General features: G+C 43.6%; 1 protein-coding gene across 3 annotated transcripts in view; it reads left to right on the forward strand.

The window, feature by feature from the left end:
- Nucleotides 1–27589, forward strand: part of MICU1 (mitochondrial calcium uptake 1) — a 381583-nt gene that overhangs the window by 282268 nt on the left and 71726 nt on the right. For all 3 annotated transcript variants that reach the window (XM_053691920.1, XM_053691919.1, XM_053691921.1), the window contains one exon: nucleotides 8235–8372. In XM_053691920.1, the coding sequence (XP_053547895.1) occupies nucleotides 8235–8372 (138 nt within the window). The remainder of the gene's footprint in view (nucleotides 1–8234; nucleotides 8373–27589) is intronic.

A 27589-nucleotide genomic window follows, 5' to 3' on the forward strand; every position in this document is an offset into this window, starting at 1 on the left:
GGATTAGGGTTCTTCCTTTTCCCCCTTCTTCCTTTAAAAAAGCTGTTCCCTGCTATGGGGGACTGTCCCTAAGGTGGATGGTGCTATCTCTACACTCGCAAAGCAGACAACGATTCCTCTTGAGGATAGTAGGGGGCAGATTATCCCTCTTGTCAGAGGCCTGGTTGCAGGATGTTCAGGACCCTTGGGTTCTGGAGGTTGTTGCCCATGGATACAGGATAGGGTTCTGATCTTATCCTCCCAGGGGCAGATTCCTCCTGTCAAATCTGTCTTCCAGAAGAGAGAGAAGCCTTTCTAGAATGTGTGAGGGAGTTCTCTTCTCTCTGAGTTATTGTACCAGTACCCCCAGCAGAAAGGGGTCTAGGGAACTATTCAAAACTTTTCATGGTCCCAAATAAGGAGGGCACGTTCCATCCGATTTTTGACCTAAAATGGTTAAACAAATTTCTGGCTGTTCCATTTTTCAAAATGGAAACGATCAGATCGATCCTGCCCCCTAGTTCAAGATGGTCAGTTCATGACGACAATAGACTTGAAGGATGTCTACCTTCATGTGCCGGTCCACAGGGATCACTTCAGGTTCCTAAAATTTCCGTTTCTGGACCAACATTTTCAGTTTGTGCCCTTCCCTTTGGTCTGGTGACGGCCCGAGAGTCTTTACGAAGGTTCTAGGGGCTCTTCTTGCAGTGGCCAGATCCAGAGGCATTGCTGTGGCGCCCTATCTAGACGACATCCTAGTCCAGGCACCGTCCTTCAGTCTCGCAGAGGATCACTCCAGGGCCCTTCTTTCGTTACTCCAATCTCACGGTTGGAAGATAAACTCAAGAGCTCCCTGATTCCCAGCAACAGGGTGGAGTTCCTGGGAACGATAATAGATTCTATATCCATGAAGATATTTTTCACAGATCAGCGACGCAGGGAAGATTGTGTCCACCTGTCTTGCCCTTCAGTCCTCCTCCAGTCCCTCTGTGGCGCAAAGTATGGAGGTAATCGGGCTCATGGTGTCCAGCATCGATATCATTCCTTTCGCAAGGTTCCATCGCAGACCTCTTCAGTTGTGCATGTTGAGGCAGTGGAACGGAGATCATTCAGATCTATCCCGACAGATTTCCCTGGACGTTCGGATGAGGGGTTCCCTCTCTTGGTGGATCCGTCCGCAACAACTGTCCCTTGGGACATCCGTCCTGGGAGATTGTGACCACGGACGCGAATCTGGCAGGATGGTGTGCTTTTTGGGGTGCCAGGATGGCACAGGGAAAAAAATGGTCTTGAGAGGAGTCCCTCCTCCCGATCAGTATTCTGGAACTTTGAGCGATCTACAATGCTCTGAAGGCGTGGCCTCTCCTGGGGTTGTTCAGCTTCATCAGGTTCCAGACAGACAACTTTACCTCGGTGGCCTACATCAGCCATCAGGGGGGGACGAGAAGCTCCCTAGCAATGAGGGAGGTTTCTCGGATATTGGAATGGGCAGAGTCCCACAACTGCTCGCTCTCGGCAATCCACATTCCGGGTGTGGACAACTGGGAAGCGGATTTTTTAAGCAGGCAATCCTTCCATCCGGGGGAATGGTCTCTCCATCCCGAGGTGTTTGCGAAGATTTGTCTCAGATGGGGGACGCCGGAGATAGATCTCATGGCGTACAGACTCAATTGCAAGCTACCCAGATACGGGTTGCAATCCCCAGACGGAGCTGACAGACGCCTAAGCGGTTCAACCTAGTTTACGTTTTTCCACCGTTGCCACTTCTACCTCGAGTAGTGGCCCGCATCAAGCAGGAGCAAGCTTCGGATATTCTGATTGCTCCGTCATGGCCGAGGAGGACGTGGTTTGCAGATCTAGTGGGGATGTCATTGTCTCCTCCATGGAGGTTACCCTGTCGCAGGGATCTGTTGGTACAGGGTCCCTTTCAACATCAAAATCTAGATTCTCTGAGGCTGACTGCATGAAGATTGAACGCTTAGTCTTAGCTAAGAGAGGATTCTCTGAGAGAGTGATTGATACTCTAGTTCAGGCCAGGAAGCTGGTCACTCGTCGCATCTATCATAAGGTGTGTAGGACTTACTTGTCCTGGTGTGAGAAGTATGAATATCCTTGGCACAAGGTTAAGGTATCCAGGATTCTGTCCTTTCTCCAGGATGGACTGGAGAAGGGGCTTGCCGCCTGTTCCTTGAAGGGACAGATTTCGGCTTTATCTGTTCTGTTGCACAAGAGGCTCGCTGAGCTTCCTGATATTCAGTCTTTTGTTCAGGCTTTGTCTAGAATCAGGCCTGTTTTTAAACAGTCCGCTCCTCCCTGGAGCTTGAACTTGGTTCTGAAGGTGTTGCAGAGGATTCCGTTTGAACCTATGCACTCTTGACATAGTTACTTTCTTGAAGGTTTTGTTTTTTTTTGGCTATTGCATCGGCACACAGAGTATCTGGGTTGGCGGCTTGCAATATGAGCCTCCTTATCTGTTTTTTCACGCTGATATGGCTGTTTTCCACACTGGTTTGGGATTTCTTCCCAAGGCTGTGTCTACCCGTAACATCAATCAGGAAATAGTTGTTCCTTATTTGTGTCCTAACCCTTCTTCTCCTAAGGAGAGGTTACTTCATAATTTGGATGTAGTTCAAGCTTTGAAGTTTTATCTTCAGGCTGCGAAGGATTTCAGACAGTCTACATCTCTTTTTGTGGTGTATTCAGGGAAGCGCAAGGGGCAGAAAGCCTCTTCAACTTCTTTGTCCTTTTGGTTGAGGAGCATGATTCGCTTGGCCTACGAGACAGCGGGACATAAGCCTCCTCAGAGGATCACTGCTCATTCAACTGGGGCTGTGGCTTCTTCTTGGGCTTTCAAGAATGAGGCCTCTATGGAGCAGATTTGTAAGGCATCTATCTGGTCCTCCTTACATACCTTTACAAAATTTTACAAATCTGACGTTTTTGCTTCGGCGGAAGCAGTTTTTGGGAGAAAGGTTTTACAGGCTGTGGTGCCCTTAGATTAGGGTCCGCTTTCATTGCCCTCACGTTTTTTCATTCAGTGTCCTCTAGATCTTGGGTATTTGTTCCCACAAGTAATGAATTAAGCTGTGGACTCTCCTCCCCTTTAGATGGAAAATCTAAATTATGCTTACCTGATCATTTAATTTCCATCGTGGTGAGGAGAGTCCACGGCTTCCGCCCGTTGCTCTGGTGGGCGGACCTAAAATTAATATTATCCTTCTGGCACCATTTATACCGTGATATTTCTCCTACTGTTCCTTGTTCCCTTGGCAGAATGACTGGGGGATGAGGGGAGGTGAGGGAGGTATTTAAGCCTTTGGCCTGGGTGTCCTCTGCCTCCTCCTGGTGGCCAGGTTCTAATTCCCACAAGTAATGAATGAAGCCATGACTCTCCTCCCCACGATGGAAATGAAATTATCAGGTAAGCATAATTTACATAAAAATATATAAAAAAGATTCTAATCTGTAAATAAATCTGTTTTACATCAGACTGCTTCTTTATAAATTCTACAGATTGGTTGGATGTCATTGTGTGATGCAGCGGGTGATGCAGTGTGTGTGTGTGTATATGTAAATATGTGTATATATATATCTATATATATATATAATATATATATATATATATAAAATTGTTCTAATCTGTAAATAAATCACATCAGAATGCTTCTTTATAAATTCTAGTTATTTTGAGGGGACAGCAAATTTACACTGTTATACAGGCTGTACACTCACTACTTTACATTGTAGCAAAGTGTCATCTCTTCAGTGTTGTCACATGAAAAGATATAATAAAATATTTACAAAAATGTGAGGTGGTTCCTCTCAATCTCCTGGAGGAGTGTATTTGCTTACAGAAGTTGCAAGCTCAGGTATCTTCTGCGGTATCTGTGGCTTGGTCTGTTTTCCTTTACTTCAAGGAAAAGGCAAGAGGACATTTTAAGTCTCGTATAAGAGGGTTTCTGCTCCACATGCTGCTACACAGGTTTGTCTTCTTCCAAGTTAGTGAGGAGAATTTGCCGGTAGTTTCTGAGGCTGAAATCTCAGATCTGGACAGTATAATTCCTTCATTTGTTACTGAAGTGGTATCCTTCAGTTGTTTGCTTCAAAGCCTCTTATTTTGTCAGGAGGTCTTAGCTGACTGGATGACACCGATCCCTATCGTTGTCTTTCCTTCAGAGTTTTGTGAACTTTATCAGTTCTATATTTTTATTTCCTCTTTGGAAGGGTTCTATACATGCTGTGAGATGGTCAAAGGATTGTTATAGAGAATCTGGGGATATTTCTCCCTGTCTCACGTCCTTTTTAGGATTTCCTGTCGCTATCTCTCTTGAAATGCACAGTGTCTTTAGTAGAAGGGAACTTTCTACTTTTAATTTGAGAACTTAGATCTATGCTGAGATAATCTAGTTTTCTTTCTGACATAGGTAAGAAGCTGGAGGTTATTATTGTTCCTTTAGAGCAATGTCTTGTCTTATTAGACTTGCTGTACTAGCTGCCGGGCATTGTGGCTGAAATCTGTGGTCAGCTGAGAAGCCTACCTGTGGTTTAGTGGTACAGCCTAGGCTTTATAGTTCTGCAGTTGCAGATTCAATTATTTCTGTTTTCTCTGTCAGAGTGTCCTTCCTCTGCCTGGAACAGGCTGCTATGTAGCCCAGGAAAAGTGATTGTAGCTGGAGCAAACCCAAATAACTAGACAGCCTAGCATTCAGGTTTAACAGGAACTGATTTTATTGAAAACACACACTCCTTTTATACAGTCAGCTCATCTTGATAAGACCCTGGACAATCCCACTATTTTCCCGCCATTCCCGCCCCTCTAGACAGCCCGGCACCTCCATAGGAGCCACAGTCTCACATAATCCCAATACATAGGGGTGGCGGTTTCGGGTGATCCCGGTGGAGCGACGGCACTTCCAGGGTGTCATTTTAAAGCTCTCAGTCCCCAGATGCCACAGTCCATGATTCGTTACTGGGGACCGGAGTTACAGTCCGTTGAAGTTATGGGGTTAGGGGTGTCCAAAACCCCCAGTTCCAAAAGGAGCTCCCCTCCGGCAATTCCCCCACCCCTTGTACTCCCCAGGGGCTACTAATCCCCAAAAGAGCGGAGCTCTGGGGCACATGGTTGCTGGAGCAACCTGGGTTAAATTTAGCGGGTGTTCTGCTGTCCTGTGGCCGACCGGGAGTTCCAGGAGCCTGGCCACCCTGAGAGGGGTTAGGCGGGTGTCCGTTGTCATACACCAACTTTTCTCTGAACACAAAAACAAGCCAACACAAAGCAAACAAACAGCTTCCAGAGATGGTGGTTGCTCTGAGGAGCCCAAAACCACTGATAAACAACAGGGGTGAGGTTGTAGGGGGGGTGGGGGGTAGCCTTAGCCGTCTGATATCCGTGACACACGCTTCTAGTGTTTCCTAAGGATGAGACTTTGTTTGGGTCATGCCTTTTCGAGTCCAATCTAAGTTTTTTTTCCCAGGGACAGATTTCTCTTTCTAGAGTATCTGCAATCCAAGTAGAATGAGAGGCATTCCTTGAACTTGATTCAGGGTCTTCATCTCTGGGAGTGACAGTTCCAGTCCCAGTTTGGGAGCGGGATATAGGTATTTACCTCATATATTTCAGATTCTGTCCTTCAAAGTAGTATCTTTTCTCCCTTGGTTCTAGTGGGCCTGTTCACAACGAACTTAGACCTGAGAGATTTATTGTTTCCTTAATGAGAATCTTCTCTAGTTTTCTTAGTTTGCGCCATCCCAGTCAGACCTTTAGGTCTTGGGATATAATATAAAGTTCAGGTATCATCCTGACTTCGAGCTAACTCTCTTTTAAGAGATCTTGTCAAATCTTCTTTTCCAGTGCTGGGAAATGAATCTGGAGAAGAGTTCCCTTGTTCTATCCACAAGCGTAATTTATTTGGGACTACCGCCACAATACCCTGAATGCACCCAATTTCGTTTCATCTCTGAAGTTATGCAGGGTCAGATCTGGTCAGTACCTGGATGGGAGACCGCCTGGGAACACCAGGTGCGGTATGCTTGGACCTTATTTGATTCTTTATCTGGGAGATGTCTTTCAGAGGTCAGAAAATCAAGGATTTATTCCTTTTCCCCACTCTGAAGTCTTCTGTCCGGCCAACAGTAAGCTCTAGTGGCCAGTGGATAGCTTAGCCATCTTGCAACCAGGAGGTTGGGAGTTTGGATTTAGCTGCAGTTGATATTTCTTCACTTTTCTGTGACCCAGTGTGTGGAGGGAATTGGTCTGATGGTATTCCATGGACATCATTCCTTTTGCTATTTTACATGACAGAGAGAACTTTCGGATCTGTCTTAAAGGATAGATTTAGATCAGATGAGAAGAGACTTTCTTCCATAGTATTTTTTCAGGAGTATCTATCTCTGGGCGCGGCTTCTGGAGATATTCCTTGGTGATGTGACCACAGATGCCAACCTGCTGGGCTGGTAAGCTGTCTGTGTCTTGTTTAAGGATTATGGACTCGGAAGTGTCTGCTCTCCTCTTTAAACATCTTGGATTTGAGAGCAATTCGCAATGCTCTGATGACTTGACCTCAGTTATCCCTAGCTTGGTTCCAGTCGGACAATATCACCTCAAGGGTTTATATCAACCATTAGGGAGGAACTAGGGTTTCCTTAGCCATGAATGAGCTGACTTGGATTGTTTAGTTGGAGGAAGCTCACATTTGCTGTCGGTCATCCACTTTCCAGGGGTGGACAATTGGGAGTCGGACTTCTAAACAGACTGATAATTCATCCCGGGGTCTTTTCCTTTATCTAAATCTCTGAAGCTGACTGCTTGAAGATTGCACCCTTAGTTTTGTCTAAGCGGGGGGTTTTCCTGAATTTTTTATCCTTTCTCCAGGGTGGTCTGGATAAGGGTTTGTCAGTCAGTACCCTGAAGGGTCAGTTTTCTGCATTGTCTTTTTTAATACATAAGCATCTGGTGGACGTGCCAGATGTGCAATCTTATTGTCAGGCACTGGTCTACACCAGGCCTGTGTTTAAGTCAGTTGCTCCCCGTTAGAGTTTTACCCTTGTTCTTAAAGTTTTGTCATAGGCTCTGTTTGAGCCTTTACTTTCCATAGATATTAAGTTGTTGTCTTGGAAGGTTTGGTTTCTCATTGCTATCTTTTCTGCTTGGAGAGTCTCGGAGCTCTCAGTTTTGCAGTGTGATTCGCCTTATCTTTCATGCAGTTAAGGCGGTTATTCATACTAGTTAGGTTTTCTTCCTAAGAGGTTTCGGATAGATATATTTATCAGAAAATTGTTGTTCCTTCTCTGTGTCCTTATCTTTCTACTCATAAGGAACGTTTGTTGCACAACGTGCTTTTATTTTCTATCTACAGACGACTAAGGATTGTCGCCAGTTTGCTGTTTGTTTCTCTGGGAAACATAAAGGTCAGAAAGCTTCAGCTACTTCTCTTTGGTTGAGTAGTATAATGCATTTGGTTTATGAGACTGCTGGACAGTAGCCTCCTGAGAGAATTTCAGCTCATTTCACTAGGGCTGTCCCTTTATCTTGGACTTTCAAGAAGGAAGTTTCTGTAGAACAAATTTGCAAGGCGGCAACTTGGTCCTCTCTGCATTCTTTTTCCAAATTTGATATTTTTGTCTTAGCTGGGGCTTCTTTTGGGAGAAAGGTTCTTCATGCCGTGGTGCCTTCTGTTTAGGTTACCTGTCTTGTCCCTCCCTAATCATCTGTGTCCTCTAGCTTGGGTATTGGTTCCCACTAGTAGATTCCGTGGACTCACCATATCTTAGGAAAGAGAACAGAATATATGCTTACCTGATAAATTTATTTATTTCCGGATATGAGTCCACGGCCCACCCTTTATTTTAAGACCGTTATTTTTAACTAAAACCTCAGGCACCTCTACACCTTTGTGTTATCTTCTTTTTCCATTTTTCCTTCGGCTGAGTGACTGGAGGTTTATGGGTAAGAGAAGTGACATTTATTGCAGCTTTGCTGTGGTGCTCTTTGCCTCCTCCTGCTGGCCAGGAGTGATATTCCCACTAGTAATTGATGATTCCGTGGACTCACCATATCTGGAAAGAAATACATTTATCAGGTAAGCATAAATTATGTTTTTATCCTGTATGATAAGTTGTCAGCTGTTTTAGTTCAATGAGCATTTAGTTCTTGAAACCTATAGACATGACTGGACTCTGAACAGCAATGAGTGTAACTTGTAGGTAAAATAGTGTGTATAATGCTTCCACACTAACTCTGGTATTGTTTTCCTCAGTTTGAACGTCATGATCCAGTTGACGGGCGAATCACTGAGCGGCAGTTCGGCAGTATGCTCCTAGCGTACAGTGGTGTGCAGTCAAAAAAACTCACTCTTATGCTGAAGCAACTAAAGAAGCGCTTTAAAGATGCCGAGGTAAGAACTGGTGAGGTTACCGCATGCTGATACTGAATGCTAATAATCTCGCACTGTACCTCACGTACAAGGTTAATCCATTGTTAATGTGTCAGAGAAGGTCAAATGTCAGAATATGAATCATCAGAGAACAAGAAAACGAGCACAACTGTTGTCCCTCAAAACACTAGGCCTCACATGACGTCTATTAATGATGCTCTAAAAGACAAAACTCCATGATCCATTGGACCCCAACACAATTCTGTGTATACAGGTGTGAGTATTGCTATTAAATACATCCAGGTTAGCCTCTGTCTTTGTGCATATAACATACGTCCTGACATGCAGAGCTCAATGTGTGATGTGCCACCATAACTAATACCAACACCAGGGTGCCACGGAACTCTTAGACCTTTAGTACTCCCCACACAATTAACATGAAACAAAGAATGTTGTTCACATGGTGCCACCAAATATCTAGGTCTCCACTAGATAACTAGTTAGTGAAAGAACTGACACGATTACCCTTCTTAACCCAAACAAACCAGGCATGTTGTGTTGTACCAGTTAGATGTGTTGTTTGTGGGGGTTTACATGGCATCATGTGGGATCTGTTTGTCTCTAGTGTGTTGTTGTGTTCTTAAGAAAAATGCATCTCTTTCGATTTATAACCTCTTGTTTCCCGGAGACTCGCCTGGGTTACCCTCCCCTTTAGTGAATAGTATGAGCCCAGCACAACTTTACTTAACCTCTTGTTTCCCGGAGGCTCGCCTGGGTTACCCTCCCCTTTAGTGAATAGTATGAGCCCAGCAAAACTTTACTTAACCTCTTGTTTCCCGGAGACTCGCCTGGGTTACCCTCCCCTTTAGTGAATAGTATGAGCCCAGCACAACTTTACTTAACCTCTTGTATCCCGGAGGCTCGTCTGGGTTACCCTCCCCCTTTAGTGAATAGTATGAGCCCAGCACAACTTTACTTAACCTCTTGTATCCCGGAGGCTCATCTGGGTTACCCTCCCCTTTAGTGAATAGTATGAGCCCAGCACAACTTTACTTAACCTCTTGTATCCCGGAGGCTCGTCTGGGTTACCCTCCCCTTTAGTGAATAGTATGAGCCCAGCACAACTTTACTTAACCTCTTGTTTCCCGGAGGCTCGCCTGGGTTACCCTCCCCTTTAGTGAATAGTATGAGCCCAGCACAACTTTACTTAACCTCTTGTTTCCCGGAGGCTCGCCTGGGTTACCCTCCCCTTTAGTGAATAGTATGAGCCCAGCAAAACTTTACTTAACCTCTTGTTTCCCGGAGACTCGCCTGGGTTACCCTCCCCTTTAGTGAATAGTATGAGCCCAGCACAACTTTACTTAACCTCTTGTATCCCGGAGGCTCGTCTGGGTTACCCTCCCCTTTAGTGAATAGTATGAGCCCAGCACAACTTTACTTAACCTCTTGTATCCCGGAGGCTCATCTGGGTTACCCTCCCCTTTAGTGAATAGTATGAGCCCAGCACAACTTTACTTAACCTCTTGTATCCCGGAGGCTCGTCTGGGTTACCCTCCCCTTTAGTGAATAGTATGAGCCCAGCACAACTTTACTTAACCTCTTGTTTCCCGGAGACTCGCCTGGGTTACCCTCCCCTTTAGTGAATAGTATGAGCCCAGCACAACTTTACTTAACCTCTTGTATCCCGGAGGCTCGCCTGGGTTACCCTCCCCTTTAGTGAATAGTATGAGTCCAGCACAACTTTACTTAACCTCTTGTTTCCCGGAGACTCGCCTGGGTTACCCTCCCCTTTAGTGAATAGTATGAGCCCAGCACAACTTTACATAACCTCTTGTTTCCCGGAGGCTCACCTCGGTTACCCTCCCCTTTTGTGAATAGTATGAGCCCAGCACAACTTTACTTAACCTCTTGTATCCCGGAGGCTCGTCTGGGTTACCCTCCCCTTTAGTGAATAGTATGAGCCCAGCACAACTTTACTTAACCTCTTGTTTCCCGGAGACTCGCCTGGGTTACCCTCCCCTTTAGTGAATAGTATGAGCCCAGCACAACTTTACTTAACCTCTTGTATCCCGGAGCCTCGCCTGGGTTACCCTCCCCTTTAGTGAATAGTATGAGCCCAGCACAACTTTACTTAACCTCTTGTATCCCGGAGGCTCGTCTGGGTTACCCTCCCCTTTAGTGAATAGTATGAGCCCAGCACAACTTTATTTAACCTCTTGTATCCCGGAGACTCGCCTGGGTTACCCTCCCCTTTAGTGAATAGTACGAGCCCAGCACAACTTTACTTAACCTCTTGTATCCCAGAGGCTCGCCTGGGTTACCCTCCCCTTTAGTGAATAGTATGAGCCCAGCACAACTTTACTTAACCTCTTGTATCCTGGAGGCTCGCCTGGGTTACCCTTCCCTTTAGTGAATAGTATGAGCCCAGCACAACTTTATTTAACCTCTTGTATCCCGGAGACTCGCCTGGGTTACCCTCCCCATTAGTGAATAGTACGAGCCCAGCACAATTTTACTTAACCTCTTGTATCCCGGAGGCTCGCCTGGGTTACCCTCCCCTTTAGTGAATAGTATGAGCCCAGCATAACTTTACTTAACCTCTTGTATCCCGGAGACTCGTCTGGGTTACCCTCCCCTTTAGTGAATAGTATGAGCCCAGCACAACTTTACTTAACCTCTTGTATCCCGGAGACTCGTCTGGGTTACCCTCCCCTTTAGTGAATTGTATGAGCCCAGCACAACTTTACTTAACCTCTTGTATCCCGGAGACTCGTCTGGGTTACCCTCCCCTTTAGTGAATTGTATGAGCCCAGCACAACTTTACTTAACCTCTTGTATCCCGGAGGCTCACCTGGGTTACCCTCCCCTTTAGTGAATAGTATGAGCCCAGCACATCTTTACTTAACCTCTTGTATCCCGGAGGCTCACCTGGGTTACCCTCCCCTTTAGTGAATAGTATGAGCCCAGCACAACTTTACTTAACCTCTTGTTTCCCGGAGGCTCACCTGGGTTACCCTCCCCTTTAGTGAATAGTATGAGCCCAACACAACTTTACTTAACCTCTTGTATCCCGGAGACTCGTCTGGGTTACCCTCCCCTTTAGTGAATAGTATGAGCCCAGCACAACTTTACTTAAACTCTTGTATCCCCGAGGCTCGTCTGGGTTACCCTCCCCTTTAGTGAATAGTATGAGCCCAGCACAACTTTACTTAACCTCTTGTATCCCGGAGGCTCGCCTGGGTTACCCTCCCCTTTAGTGAATAGTATGAGCCCAGCACAACTTTACTTAACCTCTTGTATCCCGGAGGCTCGCCTGGGTTACCCTCCCCTTTAGTGAATAGTATGAGCCCAGCAAAACTTTACTTAACCTCTTGTATCCCGGAGACTCGCCTGGGTTACCCTCCCCTTTAGTGAATAGTATGAGCCCAGCACAACTTTACTTAACCTCTTGTATCCCGGAGGCTCGCCTGGGTTACCCTCCCCTTTAGTGAATAGTATGAGCCCAGCACAACTTTACTTAACCTCTTGTATCCCGGAGGCTCACCTGGGTTACCCTCCCCTTTAGTGAATAGTATGAGCCCAGCATAACTTTACTTAACCTCTTGTATCCCGGAGACTCGCCTGGGTTACCCTCCCCTTTAGTGAATAGTATGAGCCCAGCACAACTTTACTTAACCTCTTGTATCCCGGAGGCTCACCTGGGTTACCCTCCCCTTTAGTGAATAGTATGAGCCCAGCATAACTTTACTTAACCTCTTGTATCCCGGAGACTCGCCTGGGTTACCCTCCCCTTTAGTGAATAGTACGAGCCCAGCACAACTTTACTTAACCTCTTGTATCCCGGAGGCTCACCTGGGTTACCCTCCCCTTTAGTGAATAGTATGAGCCCAGCATAACTTTACTTAACCTCTTGTATCCCGGAGACTCGCCTGGGTTACCCTCCCCTTTAGTGAATAGTACGAGCCCAGCACAACTTTACTTAACCTCTTGTATCCCGGAGGCTCGCCTGGGTTACCCACCCCTTTAGTGAATAGTACGAGCCCAGCACAACTTTACTTAACCTCTTGTATCCCGGAGGCTCGCCTGGGTTACCCTTCCCTTTAGTGAATAGTATGAGCCCAGCACAACTTTATTTAACCTCTTGTATCCCGGAGACTCGCCTGGGTTACCCTCCCCATTAGTGAATAGTACGAGCCCAGCACAATTTTACTTAACCTCTTGTATCCCGGAGGCTCACCTGGGTTACCCTCCCCTTTAGTGAATAGTACGAGCCCAGCACAACTTTACTTAACCTCTTGTATCCCGGAGACTCGTCTGGGTTACCCTCCCCTTTAGTGAATTGTATGAGCCCAGCACAACTTTACTTAACCTCTTGTTTCCCGGAGGCTCACCTGGGTTACCCTCCCCTTTTGTGAATAGTATGAGCCCAGCACAACTTTACTTAACCTCTTGTTTCCCGGAGGCTCACCTGGGTTACGCTCCCCTTTTGTGAATAGTATAAGCCCAGCACAACTTTACTTAACCTCTTGTATCCCGGAGACTCACCTGGGTTACCCTCCCCTTTAGTGAATTGTATGAGCCCAGCACAACTTTACTTAACCTCTTGTTTCCCGGAGGCTCACCTGGGTTACGCTCCCCTTTTGTGAATAGTATAAGCCCAGCACAACTTTACTCTGAAGCACTATACTCACCAGGTCATACAGATGCTCCTCTATACAGTGATATCTACTCGCTGACAAACTCTTTCTGATTCGTTTAACATTGTGTGACCCAATAGGACTTGTCAGTCTTGATATTTTAGTAAACACTCTTCATATGAATGGGAGAGCTTTTCCCTGTACCTACAAGTCTATGTGATGTACACTATGTTTGTTTGATTCAGACCACGTCAGACAGTCAGCAAGAGAGGAGCACAAATACTGAATTACATATTTTGTCAGATGCACTCACTGACGCCTTCCCAGTCAGCGCATATAGACACGTCATCACCTTCCTCCCCAAATCTCTGTATATTTAATAAAACCCAAAACATTTCTTTTGTGATTTACAGAACGCACTATTATTAAAAAGTTTCCAATTGACTTCCATTATCGAATGCGCTTTGTTCCCATGATATTCTGTGCTGAAGAGATACCTAGGTAGCATCTGGTGCACTACATGACAGGACATAGTGCTGCCATCTAGTGCTCTTGCAAAACTGCTGCCTTATAGTGCTCCAGACACGTGCACGCTCCTAAGCTTATGTCCCTGCTTTTCAAGAAAAGATACCAAGAAATCGAAGAAAGAATGATAATAGAAGTAAATTAGAAAGTTCTATTTGATTTGTGAGAGAATTGTTTGGGGTTTCATGTCCCTTTAATGTATGTCTAATATGTTTGTGCTTGTTATGTTTAGATGCTCTCAGTGCTGCCTTTTTGCTACTTTTTGGTCTGCATTACTTTGTATTTTAAAGGGACAGTCAAGTCCAAAATAAACTTTCATGATTAAAATAGGGCATGTCATTTTAACCCTTTGAGTGCTAAGCACTTTCCTACTTGGGTGCTAAGGTTAGGCGATTACCTTTCCAACGGTGGGTCTTGGGGGTCTGTAACTGCTTAGATGCCTGAGATACAGGCTTCTAAGCAGCATGCCCCCTTTTCCTATTCTTAACATTATTTTTTAAAAAGTTGCTCGGTGAAGTCATCACGTCATTGCACGTGATGTCACCACACATAACGTGAAGCCCCGGCGATTCCTGTCACTATACAGGCCGGGGTGGGAGCCCCCAGATCTTCCTCAAGGTGGGAGAGTGCTAGCGACAGCTCTGAGCCTTCATTAGCACCAGGGTGGGAAACTCTGCAACGGCTCAGAGCCGTCGTTAGCACTGAAGGGGTTAAACAACTTTACAATTTACTGTTATCACAAATTTTGCTTTGTTCTCTTGGTATTGTTAGTTGAAAGCTAAACCTAGGTAGACTCATATGCTAATTTCCTAGCCCTTGAAGGCCACCTCTAATCTGAAGGCATTTTGACAGTTTCTCACCACTAGATGGCGTTAGTTCATGTGTGCCATATAGATAACATTGTGCTCACGCACATGAAGTTACCCTGGAGTGAGCACTGATTGGCTAAAATGCAAGTCTGTCCAAAGAACTGAAATAAGGGGGCAGTTTGCAGAGGCTTAGATACAAGGTAATCACAGAGGTAAAAAGTGTATTTCTATAACAGTGTTGGTGATGCAAAACTGGGGAATGAGTAATAAAGGGATTATCTATCTTTTTAAACAACAAAAATTCTGGTGTTGACTGTCCCTTTAAGGGCTAGATTTATTAAAGCTGAGGCGTTCAGGGGCGTGTATACGCGCCCCTGTACACTTAAGCTCTCCTGTGGCGGGGCGAAATTGCCCGCAATTTTGCGCTCGCGTGCAATCCCGCCCCCTGCCCACGCACAGCCAATCACGCGCGGGCAGGAGCTGTCAATCTCCTTGGTCTGACTAGACCGAGGAGATTGAACTTCGCCACCTTAGAGGTGGCGAAGTGGTTAGGAAAGCGGCGGTCTGGTGACCGCTGCTTGATAAATGACGGCGAGCAAGTTCTTGTGAGAACTTGCAGCCGTAGGGCTTTAATAAATCTAGCCCTAAGTATGCACCGTGCACCAGCATTTTAAACACTGCACTTGCTCAGAGAGCCTAAGGTGCCTGTACCATCTGGTAATGGCTAAACTTGAAGAATTGCTGACATGATACAAGCCCCACTGGAGCTCTGAGCAGCTGCAGTATTTAAAATGCTGGTGCACTTAGAATAACTAGCTATGCTTTACATGCAGAGAAAAATGCCAACTCTAACTTTTACTAGAAGCATTTTTGCCAATACATGTATATTGCATTTATGTATTTATTCAAAGATATAATTCATTTATGTGCATTTAAATTTTGGCCGGAGTGTCCCTTTAAATTTTGTTTTTGACAGTAATGTTTTTACACACAAAGGTGCAGTACAGCAGTTTCCACAAAAGAATGTCTCATTTATGTCCCCAGAAAACACAATTATTGTGTTGTAGAGAATAGAACAAGTGCAAACCCTCTCTACTCCCTTAAAGGGACAGTGTACTCCAATTTTCATATAACTGCATGTAATAGAAACTACTATAAAGAAGAATAAGCAGAGATACAGAAATACAAATCTAAAACTTTAGGGCTTGGTTAGGATTCTGAAAATCAGCACAATGTTATTTTAAAATAAGCAAAACTATACATTTTTACAAAAAAACTCTTAGATGGGCTGTATAAATGGATCTACAACACATTTATGCAAAGAAAGAGCTAGTGTACAATGTCCCTTTAATCACCTATAGCAGATCTTTGTCCCTCATGCTCAGGGTGTAGATGTGACACAGTTGGGACCCTTCTGACAACGTGGCATCTATGTTATACTTGTTCCCATCACTGGTGTAATGTTAGCACATGGAGTAGAAACAATAGATAGAATACTTAGCAAATGGTTATTTGAGTGTCAGAGCTATGAAGTTTGCATTATCCAGACCTTGCAGATTAGTGCTGCATTGATATAGAACTGACACGGTATGGCTGGTTTGCAGATCTCATTTTGCTTTCTTCACTGCAAGTCTTTCAGCTGATCAAGGTTATCTAGAGGAGACGCTGTCTCAGTCCAGTGAATGCACATGTCAGATTTAGCAAGAATATGTCCATCAGATCGAGAGCGTGTCTGTCTGTCTGTCTGATAATGACATGCGGGGGCAGCAGGAACAGCTCATTAGCAGAATTTAGCAGAAAAAAACAACCCCTGATCTAAGAGAATCCTAAAGGTGAATGGATTTTGTTGGACAATGGATCTGACAATAAGATAAGGAGAGGGGTTGAATTTTATATATATTTTATTATTATTATTTATTTAGGGTATTGAAATATATATGGTTATTAATAACATATTATAGTAGATTAGAGATCATTTTGTTATGAGAACTACATAACGTTCTACTGATTATTCTGTCATTACAACTATGTGATTTTGTACAAAATGTTATGGGATATGTTTGATGTACTATGTGACAAGTTATAAATAAAGAGTAGAAATAAATAAAAACCTAATCATATAATAATCCCAGATACTAGGGGCCACGCACAAAGCGTTTAAGCTAAAGAGAAGCTTTATTTGTTATGTTCTGTAGGATGCAATGCTGGGACTTATTAATAAATCTGTTAAATGCATAGGCTGGAGCTTTAGCCGTCATGCAACCAATTTACCACGGCTTTTATCCTAAGCTAAAAATCCATTTGTTCTGTAGCGCTGCAGCCCGAGGCAGACAAGATTGTGTACAGCGTGTTTATATGAGAAGGCGCTGCTGTCCTTATGTTACAAAAAGAACTTGCAGTAAAGCATTCAGCGTCTCTATATTAACCCTATAAATGACATGAAGCACCCAGTGGAAGACCAATTTGTTTTCACTTCACTTACAAAAAAGCGAAATGAGTTCATGACAGTCATTTGTGTGCAATTAATTTAGTTCTTTTTAATTTATTCCAAATGTTTATGGTAGTAACACATATGTATGTAAGTACATCTGTTTCTGGACAATATATACGGTAGTAAAAACATGTATGCAAGTACATCAGACATAAAATGCGTAAGTACATCTGTTTCTGGACAATGTATACGGTAGTAAAACATGTAAGTACATCAGACATAAAATGCGTAAGTACATCTGTTTCTGGACAATGTATACTGTAGTAAAACATGTAAGTACATCAGACATGAAATGCGTAAATACATCTGTTTCTTGACAAGGCATATGGTAGTAAAACACATGTATTTAAGTACATCAGGCATAAAATGCGTAAGTGCATCTGTTTCTGGACAGTTCATAACATGTCTAAAAAACATAAAAACATTTAAAACATAAATTATGCTTACCAGATAATTTAATTTCCTTCTGTATAAGGAGAGTCCACAGCTTCATTCCTTACTGTTGGGAAATACTGAACCTGGCCACCAGGAGGAGGCAAAGACATCCCAGCCAAAGGCTTAAATACCTCTCCCCCATCCCCCAGTCATCCTGCGAGGGAACAAGGAACAGTAGGAGAAATATCGGGGTATAAAAGGTGCCAGAAGAAAAAATATAATTTTGAGGGCCGCCCATCGGAGACACGGGCAGGGCCGTGGACTCTCCTTATACAGAAGGAAATTAAATTATCTGGTAAGCATAATTTATATTTTCCTTCTTAATATAAGGAGAGCAAACAGCTTCATTCCTTACTGTTGAATAACTTATACCCAAGCTCTAGAGGACACTGAATGAAAACGGGAGGGACCAAAAGAGGGGTGGACCCTAATCTGAGGGCACCATAGCCTGCAAAACCTTTCTCCTGAAGGCTGCTTCAGCTGAAGCAAAAACATCAAATTTGTAAAATTTAGAAAAAGTATTTGAGAACCAGGTAGCCGCCTTACAAATCTGATCCATAGAGGCCTTGTTCTTAAAGACCCAAGAAGAAGCCACTGCTCTAGTAAAATGAGTCGTAATCCTCTGAGAAGGTTTATGTCCCGCTGTCTCATAAGCTAAGTGGATAACCAAAAAGATAAGGAAGTCGAAGAGACCTTCTGCCCCTTACGCTTCCCAGAATAGGCAACAAACAATGAAGAAGTTTGCTAAAATCCTTAGCAGCCTGAAGATAGAACTTCAAAGCGCGAATCACGTCCAAATTATGAAGTAAACGTTCCTTCGAAAAAGGATTGGGACACAAGGAAGGAACCACAATCTCTTGATTGATGTTGCGGTCTGACACGACCTTAGGAAGAAACCCTAACTTAGTATGAAGGACAGCCTTATCAGAATGGAACACCAGATAAGGAGGCTCATATAGCAAAGCGGCAATCTCAGAAACTTTGCACACAGAAGCAATAACCAGTAGAAAAAGAACCTTCCATGACAACAACTTAATCTCAATTTCATGCATAGGCTCAAACGGAGCCCATTGCAAAACCTTAAGAACAAGATTCAGACTCCAAGGAGGAGCCTTAGATTTGAACACAGGTCTGATTCTAATCAGAGACTTAACATCTGGAAGCTCCGAGAGCCTTTTGTGCAGTAAAACAGAGAGGGCCGAAATCTGTCCTCTCAGGGAACTGGCAGAAAGACCCTTCTCCAGTCCATCCTGGAGAAACTATAGGATCCTGGCAACCTTAACTCTATGCCAGGGGTATCCACACTCTTCACACCAGAATAAATAGGTTCTCCACACTTTATGATAGATGTGACGAGTAACCGGCTTACGAGCTTGAATGAGAGTATCAATAATTCTCTCAGAAAACCCTCCAATCAGTCAGCCTCAGAGAATCTAGATTTTGATGAACCCCATCAAGCAGTCAGCCTCAGAGAATCTAGATTTTGATGAACAAAAGGACCTTGTTTCAGCAGATCCCTGCGACAAGGTAACTTCCATGGAGGAGAAGATGACATCCCCACCTGATCTGCGAACCACGTCCTTCGTGGCCATAATGGAGGAAACAGTATCACTGATGCCTGCTTGATGGGGGCCACCACACGAGGAAGGAACCTCCAAGGCACTGCTAATGCATCTAATAGCTCCACCTGAGGATCCCTGGACCTCAACCCATATCTGAGTAGCTTGGTATTGAGATGGGACGCCATGAGATCTATCTGTAGCATATCTCCGCAAACACTTTGGGATGGAGAGACCATTCCCCCGGATGAAACCATTGTCTGCTGAGAAAATCAGCTGTGGGCCTTCACCCACTCCAGAATCCGAGATGCTTCCCTCATTGCTAGGGAGCTTCTCGCCCCCTGATGGTTGATGTAAGCCACCAAGGTTATATTGTCTGATTGGAATCTAATAAACAGGGACGAACCCATTGCCCGAAGTTCCAGAATGTTGATCGGGAGGGAGCGTTCCTCCTGAGACCACAGGCACTGTGCCTTCTTGGCACCCCAAACAGCTCCCCATCCTAATAGACTCGCGTCCATAGTCACAATCTCCCAGGATGGTCTTGGAAAGGAAGTCCCTCGAGACAGATGATCTGGATAGAGCCACCAAGAGAGCGATTCTCTCGACCGGTTGTCCAGAGAAATCTGTTGAGACAGATCCGAATGATCGCCGTTCCACTGCCTCAGCATGCACAGTTGTAATAGTCTGAGACGGAACCTGGCAAAGGGAATGATGTCTATGCTGGACACCATGAGACCAATTACCTCCATACACTGAGCCACAGATGGCCTTAAGGAGGTCCGGAGGGCAAGACATGCCGAAGCTAGCTTGTAACATCTCTGATCTTTTAGGATTATCCTCATGGATATGAAGTCTATTACAGTACCCAGGAATTCTACCCTGGTGCTTGGAATAGGAGAACTCTTTTCTAAGTTTATCTTCCATCCATAAGATTGAAGAAGAGAGAGAAGAGATACTAAATGGTCCTCTGCCAGACGAAAAGATGGAGCTTGTACCACAATATCGTCCAAGTAGGGAGCTACTGCTATACCCCGGGTTCTGGCAATGGCTAGAAGAGCCCCTAGAACCGTCTTAAAAATCCTTGGAGCAGTAGCTAGACCAAACGGAAGTGCAATGAACTGGAAGTGCTGGTCCAGGAGCACAAACCTTAGGAACTGGAAGTGATCCTTGTGGATTGGAACATGAAGGTAAGCATCGTTTTGATCTATAGTGGACATGAACTGTCCTTCCTGAACTAGGGGAAGGATGGACCCTATTGTATCCATCTTGAATGAGGGGACAATTATGTTTAAAATGTGTTTAAGCACTTTAGGTCCAGAATTGGGTGGAAAGTTTCTTTGGAACCACGAACAGGTTTGAATAGTATCCCAAACCTCTTTCTGAGATAGGAACCGGGACAATGACCCCTAAGCAGGACAGATCCCGCACGCAACCCAAAAAAGCTTCCCTCTTTTCTGGCTTGGAAGATAGGCTTGAGAGCAGAAATCTGCCCTTGGGTGAATGAGATTTGAAACCTATCTTGTATTCCTGAGCTATGACCTCCAGGACCCATGGATCCTGCATGTCCCTGAACCAAGCGTCTGAAAACAGCGAAAGTCTGCCTCCTACACGATCCAGCTCCGGATCGGGGCCGCCCCTGCATGCCGATTTGGTCTTAGTGGGCTTCTTGCTCTGCTTGCATTTATTCCAGGATTGAGCCGACTTCCAAGTACTCTTGGCCTGCTCAGGCTTAGAGGAGGACTGTTGACATTGGGATTTCTCAGAACGAAAGAAATGAAAATTAGAACTCTTTCCCTTAGACTTGTTCTTTTTATCCTGCGGTAGGAAGGCACCCTTACCCCCTGTAACTGTGAAAATTATGGAGTCCAGGCCTGGACCTAATAAAATCTTTCCCTTAAAAGGGAGGGAGAGAAGTCTGGATTATTTAAGAAGTCATGTCCGCAGACCAGGACTTCAGCCAAAGCGCCTTACGGGTCTGAACTGAAAAAACAGACACCTTAGCATTTAGGCGAATAATCTGCATGTTTGCATCACAGATAAAAGAATTCACAATTCTCATTGCTTTAATGCTTTCCTGGATAACGTCAAGAGGACCCTCCACCTCGATTAATTCCAATAAGGGGTCGCACCAGTAGGCTGCAGCTCCAGCAACCGAAGCAACAGCTGCTGCCGGTTGAAACAAATATCCCGTATGTTGAAACATCTTTCTTAGAAATGTTTCCATCTTCTTATCTATCGGCTCTCTGAATGACGAGCTATCCTCAAGAGGAATAGTAGTACGTTTGGCCAGCATGGAGATAGCGCCATCTACCTTAGGGACAGAACCCCACAATTCCAATTGAGAGTCCGGGACTGGGAATAATTTCTTAAAGAAGACGAAGGGGAAAAGGAAGATCCAATTCTATCCCACTCGTTTTTAATAATGTTCACCATTTTTACAGGAACAGGAAAAGTTAACGGCACTACCCTATCCTCGTAAACGCTGTCTAATTTAGGAATCAAAGGTTCATCAGGCAGCTTGGCCTCTGGAATCTCTAATGTAGACAGGACCTCCTTTAGAAGAAAACATAAGTACTCAATCTTAAATCTAAAGGCTGGTCCCTCTGCAGCAGGAGGCTTAGAGGTAGCAGACTCCGACCCAGAAAGTTCACCCTCTGAAGCCTCATACTGTGACTCATCCTCGGATATTTGAAAAACGGATAAATCCAAAAAAATGACTTGATGACCCCTGGGCAGGAGAGCTATGTTTAACCTTTCGCTTGCGCTTAGCAGGGCGAGGTAAAGCACTGAGGGCCTCAGACACTGCCGTCTTTAACTGCGCAGTAAAATCTGATAGTAAAAGGCTCCCTCCAGATGGAGGATCAGGCATGCTACGGTAAGCTGCATGTGTTGAGGGAGATGATTGTTGGGTATGCACCTCACAGAATGGCGAGTCCTCAGAGGTGGACGGCTCAGTGGTACTAAAAGGGTTAACCTTCTTAGACATAACTTTGTTAAGGCATGTGGAACATACAGGGAGTGCAGAATTATTAGGCAAATTAGTATTTTGACCACATCATCCTCTTTATGCATGTTGTCTTACTCCAAGCTGTATAGGCTCGAAAGCCTACTACCAATTAAGCATATTAGGTGATGTGCATCTCTGTAATGAGAAGGGGTGTGGTCTAATGACATCAACACCCTATATCAGGTGTGCATAATTATTAGGCAACTTCCTTTCCTTTGGCAAAATGGGTCAAAAGAAGGACTTGACAGGCTCAGAAAAGTCAAAAATAGTGAGATATCTTGCAGAGGGATGCAGCACTCTTAAAATTGCAAAGCTTCTGAAGCGTGATCATCGAACAATCAAGCGTTTCATTCAAAATAGTCAACAGGGTCGCAAGAAGCGTGTGGAAAAACCAATGCGCAAAATAACTGAGAAAAGTCAAGCGTGCAGCTGCCAAGATGCCACTTGCCACCAGTTTGGCCATATTTCAGAGCTGCAAAATCACTGGAGTGCCCAAAAGCACAAGGTGTGCAATACTCAGAGACATGGCCAAGGTAAGAAAGGCTGAAAGACGACCACCACTGAACAAGACACACAAGCTGAAACGTCAAGACTGGGCCAGAAATATCTCAAGACTGATTTTTCTAAGGTTTTATGGACTGATGAAATGAGAGTGAGTCTTGATGAGCCAGATGGATGGGCCCGTGGCTGGATTGGTAAAGGGCAGAGAGCTCCAGTCCGACTCAGACGCCAGCAAGGTGGGGGTGGAGTACTGGTTTGGGCTGGTATCATCAAAGATGAGCTTGTGGGGCCTTTTCGGGTTGAGGATGGAGTCAAGCTCAACTCCCAGTCCTACTGCCAGTTTCTGGAAGACACCTTCTTCAAGCAGTGGTACAGGAAGAAGTCTGCATCCTTCAAGAAAAACATGATTTTCATGCAGGACAATGCTCCATCACACTCGTCCAAGTACTCCACAGCGTGGCTGGCAAGAAAGGGTATAAAAGAAGAAAATCTAATGACATGGCCTCCTTGTTCACCTGATCTGAACCCCATTGAGAACCTGTGGTCCATCATCAAATGTGAGATTTACAAGGAGGGAAAACAGTACACCTCTCTGAACAGTGTCTGGGAGGCTGTGATTGCTGCTGCACGCAATGTTGATGGTGAACAGATCAAAACACTGACAGAATCCATGGATGGCAGGCTTTTGAGTGTCCTTGCAAAGAAAGGTGGTTATATTGGTCACTGATTTGTTTTTGTTTTGTTTTTGAATGTCAGAAATGTATATTTGTGAATGTTGAGATGTTATATTGGTTTCACTGGTAAAAATAAATAATTTAAATGGGTATATATTTGTTTTTTGTTAAGTTGCCTAATAATTATGCACAGTAATAGTCATCTGCACACACAGATATCCCCCTAAAATAGCTATAACTAAAAACAAACTAAAAACTACTTCCAAAACTATTCAGCTTTGATATTAATGAGTTTTTTGGGTTCATTGAGAACATGGTTGTTGTTAAATAATAAAATTAATCCTCAAAAATACAACTTGCCTAATAATTCTGCACTCCCTGTAGTTGAGAGGATGGGCATACCAAGGCCTCCTCACCATATAAACAGGTATTACTATTTGTAAAAGAGGGAGTACCCTCAAGAATATCAGAATCCTCCATAGCTAGCTTGTGCTAATGACAGTAGGACACAGAATAAAATGATCTTTTTATTTCTCTCAAAATCATCACCTTTATACTCCCAATGGCTGGGGCACTCACCACCTCCTAGACCCAGACAATACAGAGAAAAAGCGTCTTCTCCGACAGCCAGCTCGGTCAGGAAAGAGGAAATGAAAGTGAGATCACTCCCAGTCATGTGGTGTGCAAGGCAGGACCGCCCCTGCTATGAGAAAAAGTGCTACAAGCTGTGCATCGTTAAAAGTGAAAGTAAAAACCTGTGTGTTCCAGCCACATAACAAACAGTCTATGAGCCCAATAAAATGACACACATAAAGCAGCATAAAATCAAAGCATCACATTTGATTTATCCCCTCTGTTCAATAATCCCCCTCAGAAGATATTAACCCATGATTCTATTAAGATAAAAGGAGCCACACTGTGACTCTGTCTTCAGCGTTTTCAACATATGTAAAAATTTAAACGATCTTACCAGAATCCGTGATGTGGAACAGAAACACAGACTCACAAGTGTTGACAGTCTTGTAGCATCACTCCTGACATGGACTTGAGTGAAATAAACAAGCAGGCAGTGAAACTCGTCAACACTGGTTGCTTCAGGAGCTGTTAGCAGGCAGTCTGGATGGGTTTGCAGAAAGACTCTCCCTGCATCTCCAGACTCTAACTTTCATCAATGCTTTCGCTGAGAGGCTGACAAGACTACTTAAAACTCCAGTCCTATATCGAAGGGCAGATACCCTTCCTAAGGAACTACTCCGAAATCTTCTGACACTTCTCTGCCATCCTTCTGTGACGAAAGGCAAAGAATGTCTGGGGGAAGTGGGAGAGGTATTTAAGCCTTTGGCTGGGGTATCTTTGCCTCCTCCTGGTGGCCAGGTTCAGTATTTCCTAATAGTAAGGAATGAAGCCGTGGACTCTCCTTATATTAAGAAGAAAAACATATTTGCACTTAAAGGGACGCAATATGTTAAAGCATTTTATTATTGCACAATTACTTGGATATAACTGTATGTTTAACTTATGCAAAAGGGTTAAACCCATAGTTAAAATCCGCTCCAGAACAGCAATGCACTACTGGAAGCTGACTGAAGACATCTAGTGAGCCAATGACAAGAGGCATATGTGTGTAGCCACCAGCTAGCTCCCTTTAGCTCCTGAGCCTACCTAGGTATGTTTTTAAACAAAGGATACAAAGATAACAAAGTAAATTTGATAATAGAAGTAAATTAAAATGTCCTATGGATTTCTTATAGAATTTCTTTGACTTTGCAGATCTCTAATAGTAAAAGAGAAGGGCTTGATGTGTGTGTAATCATTAAGTGACAAGAGTGCAGCTCCAATTGCAATTGTACACTTGATTTTAATTTGCTTTTGAAAAAGACGATTTTAATCGTTGAAACGCTTTGTTATATTAAAGCTTTGCTTTTAATCTACTTTTTCGTCTTTTGTGCTGATTTGCTGTGACTGCGCTGGACTTCGATCTCCAATGGAGTTACTACTTGTGTTTATTATTATTTCACTAATAGAATACCCTTCTATCCTCAGTTTGGCTAAAGGCTTTCCTCATAAGACGGGCTGAACATACAGAACTTATAGAGTGAGTATACTGCACTCTTATTACTTAATGATTACACACACATCAAGCCCTTCTCTTTTACTATTAGAGATCTGCAAAGTCAGACAAAGAAATTATATAAGAAATCCATAGGACCTGCGCCATCTCTATTCTATAAGGCTATCCATTACAGTCCTTTGGGAGAGACTGCAAGAAGGCAGCGGTCCGTCATACAAGGAGAGTATTATGTCATTTGTATACAGATTTTTGTGTTAAGATCTAACATTTTCTATGTATCAACTGTCTTTTTTGGTAAATTGAAATGTCTCTGAACCTATAAAGTTTTATTGTGATTTTCATGTTCATTAAGATATGAGAACACAAGTTAGCTCTTACAATTTGTCTGCCCTGTAATGTGTCCCATATTAAACTTGCTCTACAAACCTCTTAAAAGGGCATTGATCAGTTATTTATCAGAGTGAACTGTTAAATGGCTGAAAATATGCGTCAAATTACATGCAAACTTACCCCTAAGTTATCATTGTGTTAACATTGTCAAATGTAGCTCAAATCGCTGTAACATAAGCTCCAGCAATACACGTGCAATGTAAATCAATGGCACCGTTATTTAACCGTAGTGATGCTAATCTGCTTGTACATTCGACTCAATTTGACCAAATTAAAATGTATTAAATTTATAGCTGGTATGTTCGCATCTCAATTGATGCAGTGATTCTGATTCTAAATTCGCCACCTTTGAGCTTGCAAATGCCATAGGACTGTTAATGTGACGTTACTGGACTAGAATATATAAAAATATATATACAGTTGTATGCAAAAGTTTAGGCACCCCTGACAATTTTCATGATTTTAATTTAAAAATAATTGGGTGTTTGGATCAGTAATTTCATTTTGATCTATCAAATAACTGAAGGACACAGTAATATTTCAGTAGTGAAATGAGGTTTATTGGATTAACAGAAAATGTGCAATGTGCATCAAAACTAAATTAGACAGGTGCATAAATTTGGGCACCCCAACAGAAATATCGCAATAATATTTAGTAGAGCCTCCTTTAGCAGAAATAACAGCCTCTAGATGCTTCCTATAGCCTGTAATGAATGTCTGGATTCTGGATGAAGGTATTTTGGACCATTCCTCCTTGCAAAACATCTCCAGTTCAGTTACGTTTAATGGTTGCCGAGCATGGACAGCCCGCTTCAAATCACCCCACAGATTTTCAATGATATTCAGGTCTGGGGACTTGGATGGCCATTCCAGAATATTGAACTTGTTCCTCTGCATAAATGCCAGAGTAGATTCAACTTTGTGACTGATTCCTCAACATTATTCTCAAGTATCTGCTGATATTGAGTGGAATTCATGTGACCCTCAACTTTAACAAGATTCCCTGTACCGGCACTGGCCACACAGCCCCACAGCATGATGGAACATCCACCAAATTTTACTGTGGCTAGCAAGTGTTTGTCTTGGAACGCTGTGTTCTTTTGCCGCCATGCATAACGCCCCTTGTTATTACCAAATAACGCAATCTTTGTTTCATCAGTTCACAGCACCTTCTTCCAAAATGAAGCTGGCTTGTCCAAATGTGCATTTGCATACCTCAAGCGACTCTGTTTGTGGCGTGTGTGCAGAAAAGGCTTCTTCCGCATCACTCTCCCATACGCTGAATTGTTGAACGATGCACAGTGACACCATCTGCAGCAAGATGATGTTGTAGGTCTTTGGAGGTGGTCTATGGGATGTTATTGACCGTTCTCACCATCCTTTGCCTCACCGATATTTTACTTCTGGCCTTAACAAGAACTGTGCCTGTGGTCTTCCATTTCCTCACTATGTTCCTCACAGTGGACACTGACAGCTTAAATCTCTGCAATAGCTTTTTGTTGCCTTCCCCTAAACTATAATGTTGAACAATCTTTGTTTTCAGGTCATTTGAGAGTTGTTTTGAGGCCCCCATGTTGCCACTCTTCAGAGGAGAGTCAAAGAGAACAACAACTTCCAATTGGCCACCTTAAATACCTTTTCTCATGATTGGATGCACCTGTCTATGAAGTTCAAGGCTTAATGGGCTCACCAAACCAATTGTGTGTTCCAATTAATTAGTGCTAGGTAGTTACCGGTATTCAAATAAACAAAATGACAAGGGTGCCCAAATTTATGCACCGGTCTAATTTCGTTTGGTTGCATATTGCACATTTTCTGTTAATCCAATAAACCTTATTTCATTACTGAAATATTACTGTGTCCTTCAGTTATTTGATAGATCAAAATGAAATTGCTGATCCAAACACCCAATTATTTATAAATGAAAATCATGGAAATTGTAAGGGGTGCCTAAACTTTTGCATACGACTGTGTGTGTATATGTGTTTTATATATATATATATATATATATATATATATATATATATAATATTTTAAGAATGCAACAAGTACATAAAATTAAAAATAGTTTTAGAACTCTACTTATTCATGAGTCACGTAATCGTCATGAGATTGCGATTGAACAAAATCCAAGGT

This window comes from Bombina bombina, chromosome 9, assembly GCF_027579735.1.
Source record: "Bombina bombina isolate aBomBom1 chromosome 9, aBomBom1.pri, whole genome shotgun sequence".
NCBI lineage: Eukaryota > Metazoa > Chordata > Amphibia > Anura > Bombinatoridae > Bombina > Bombina bombina.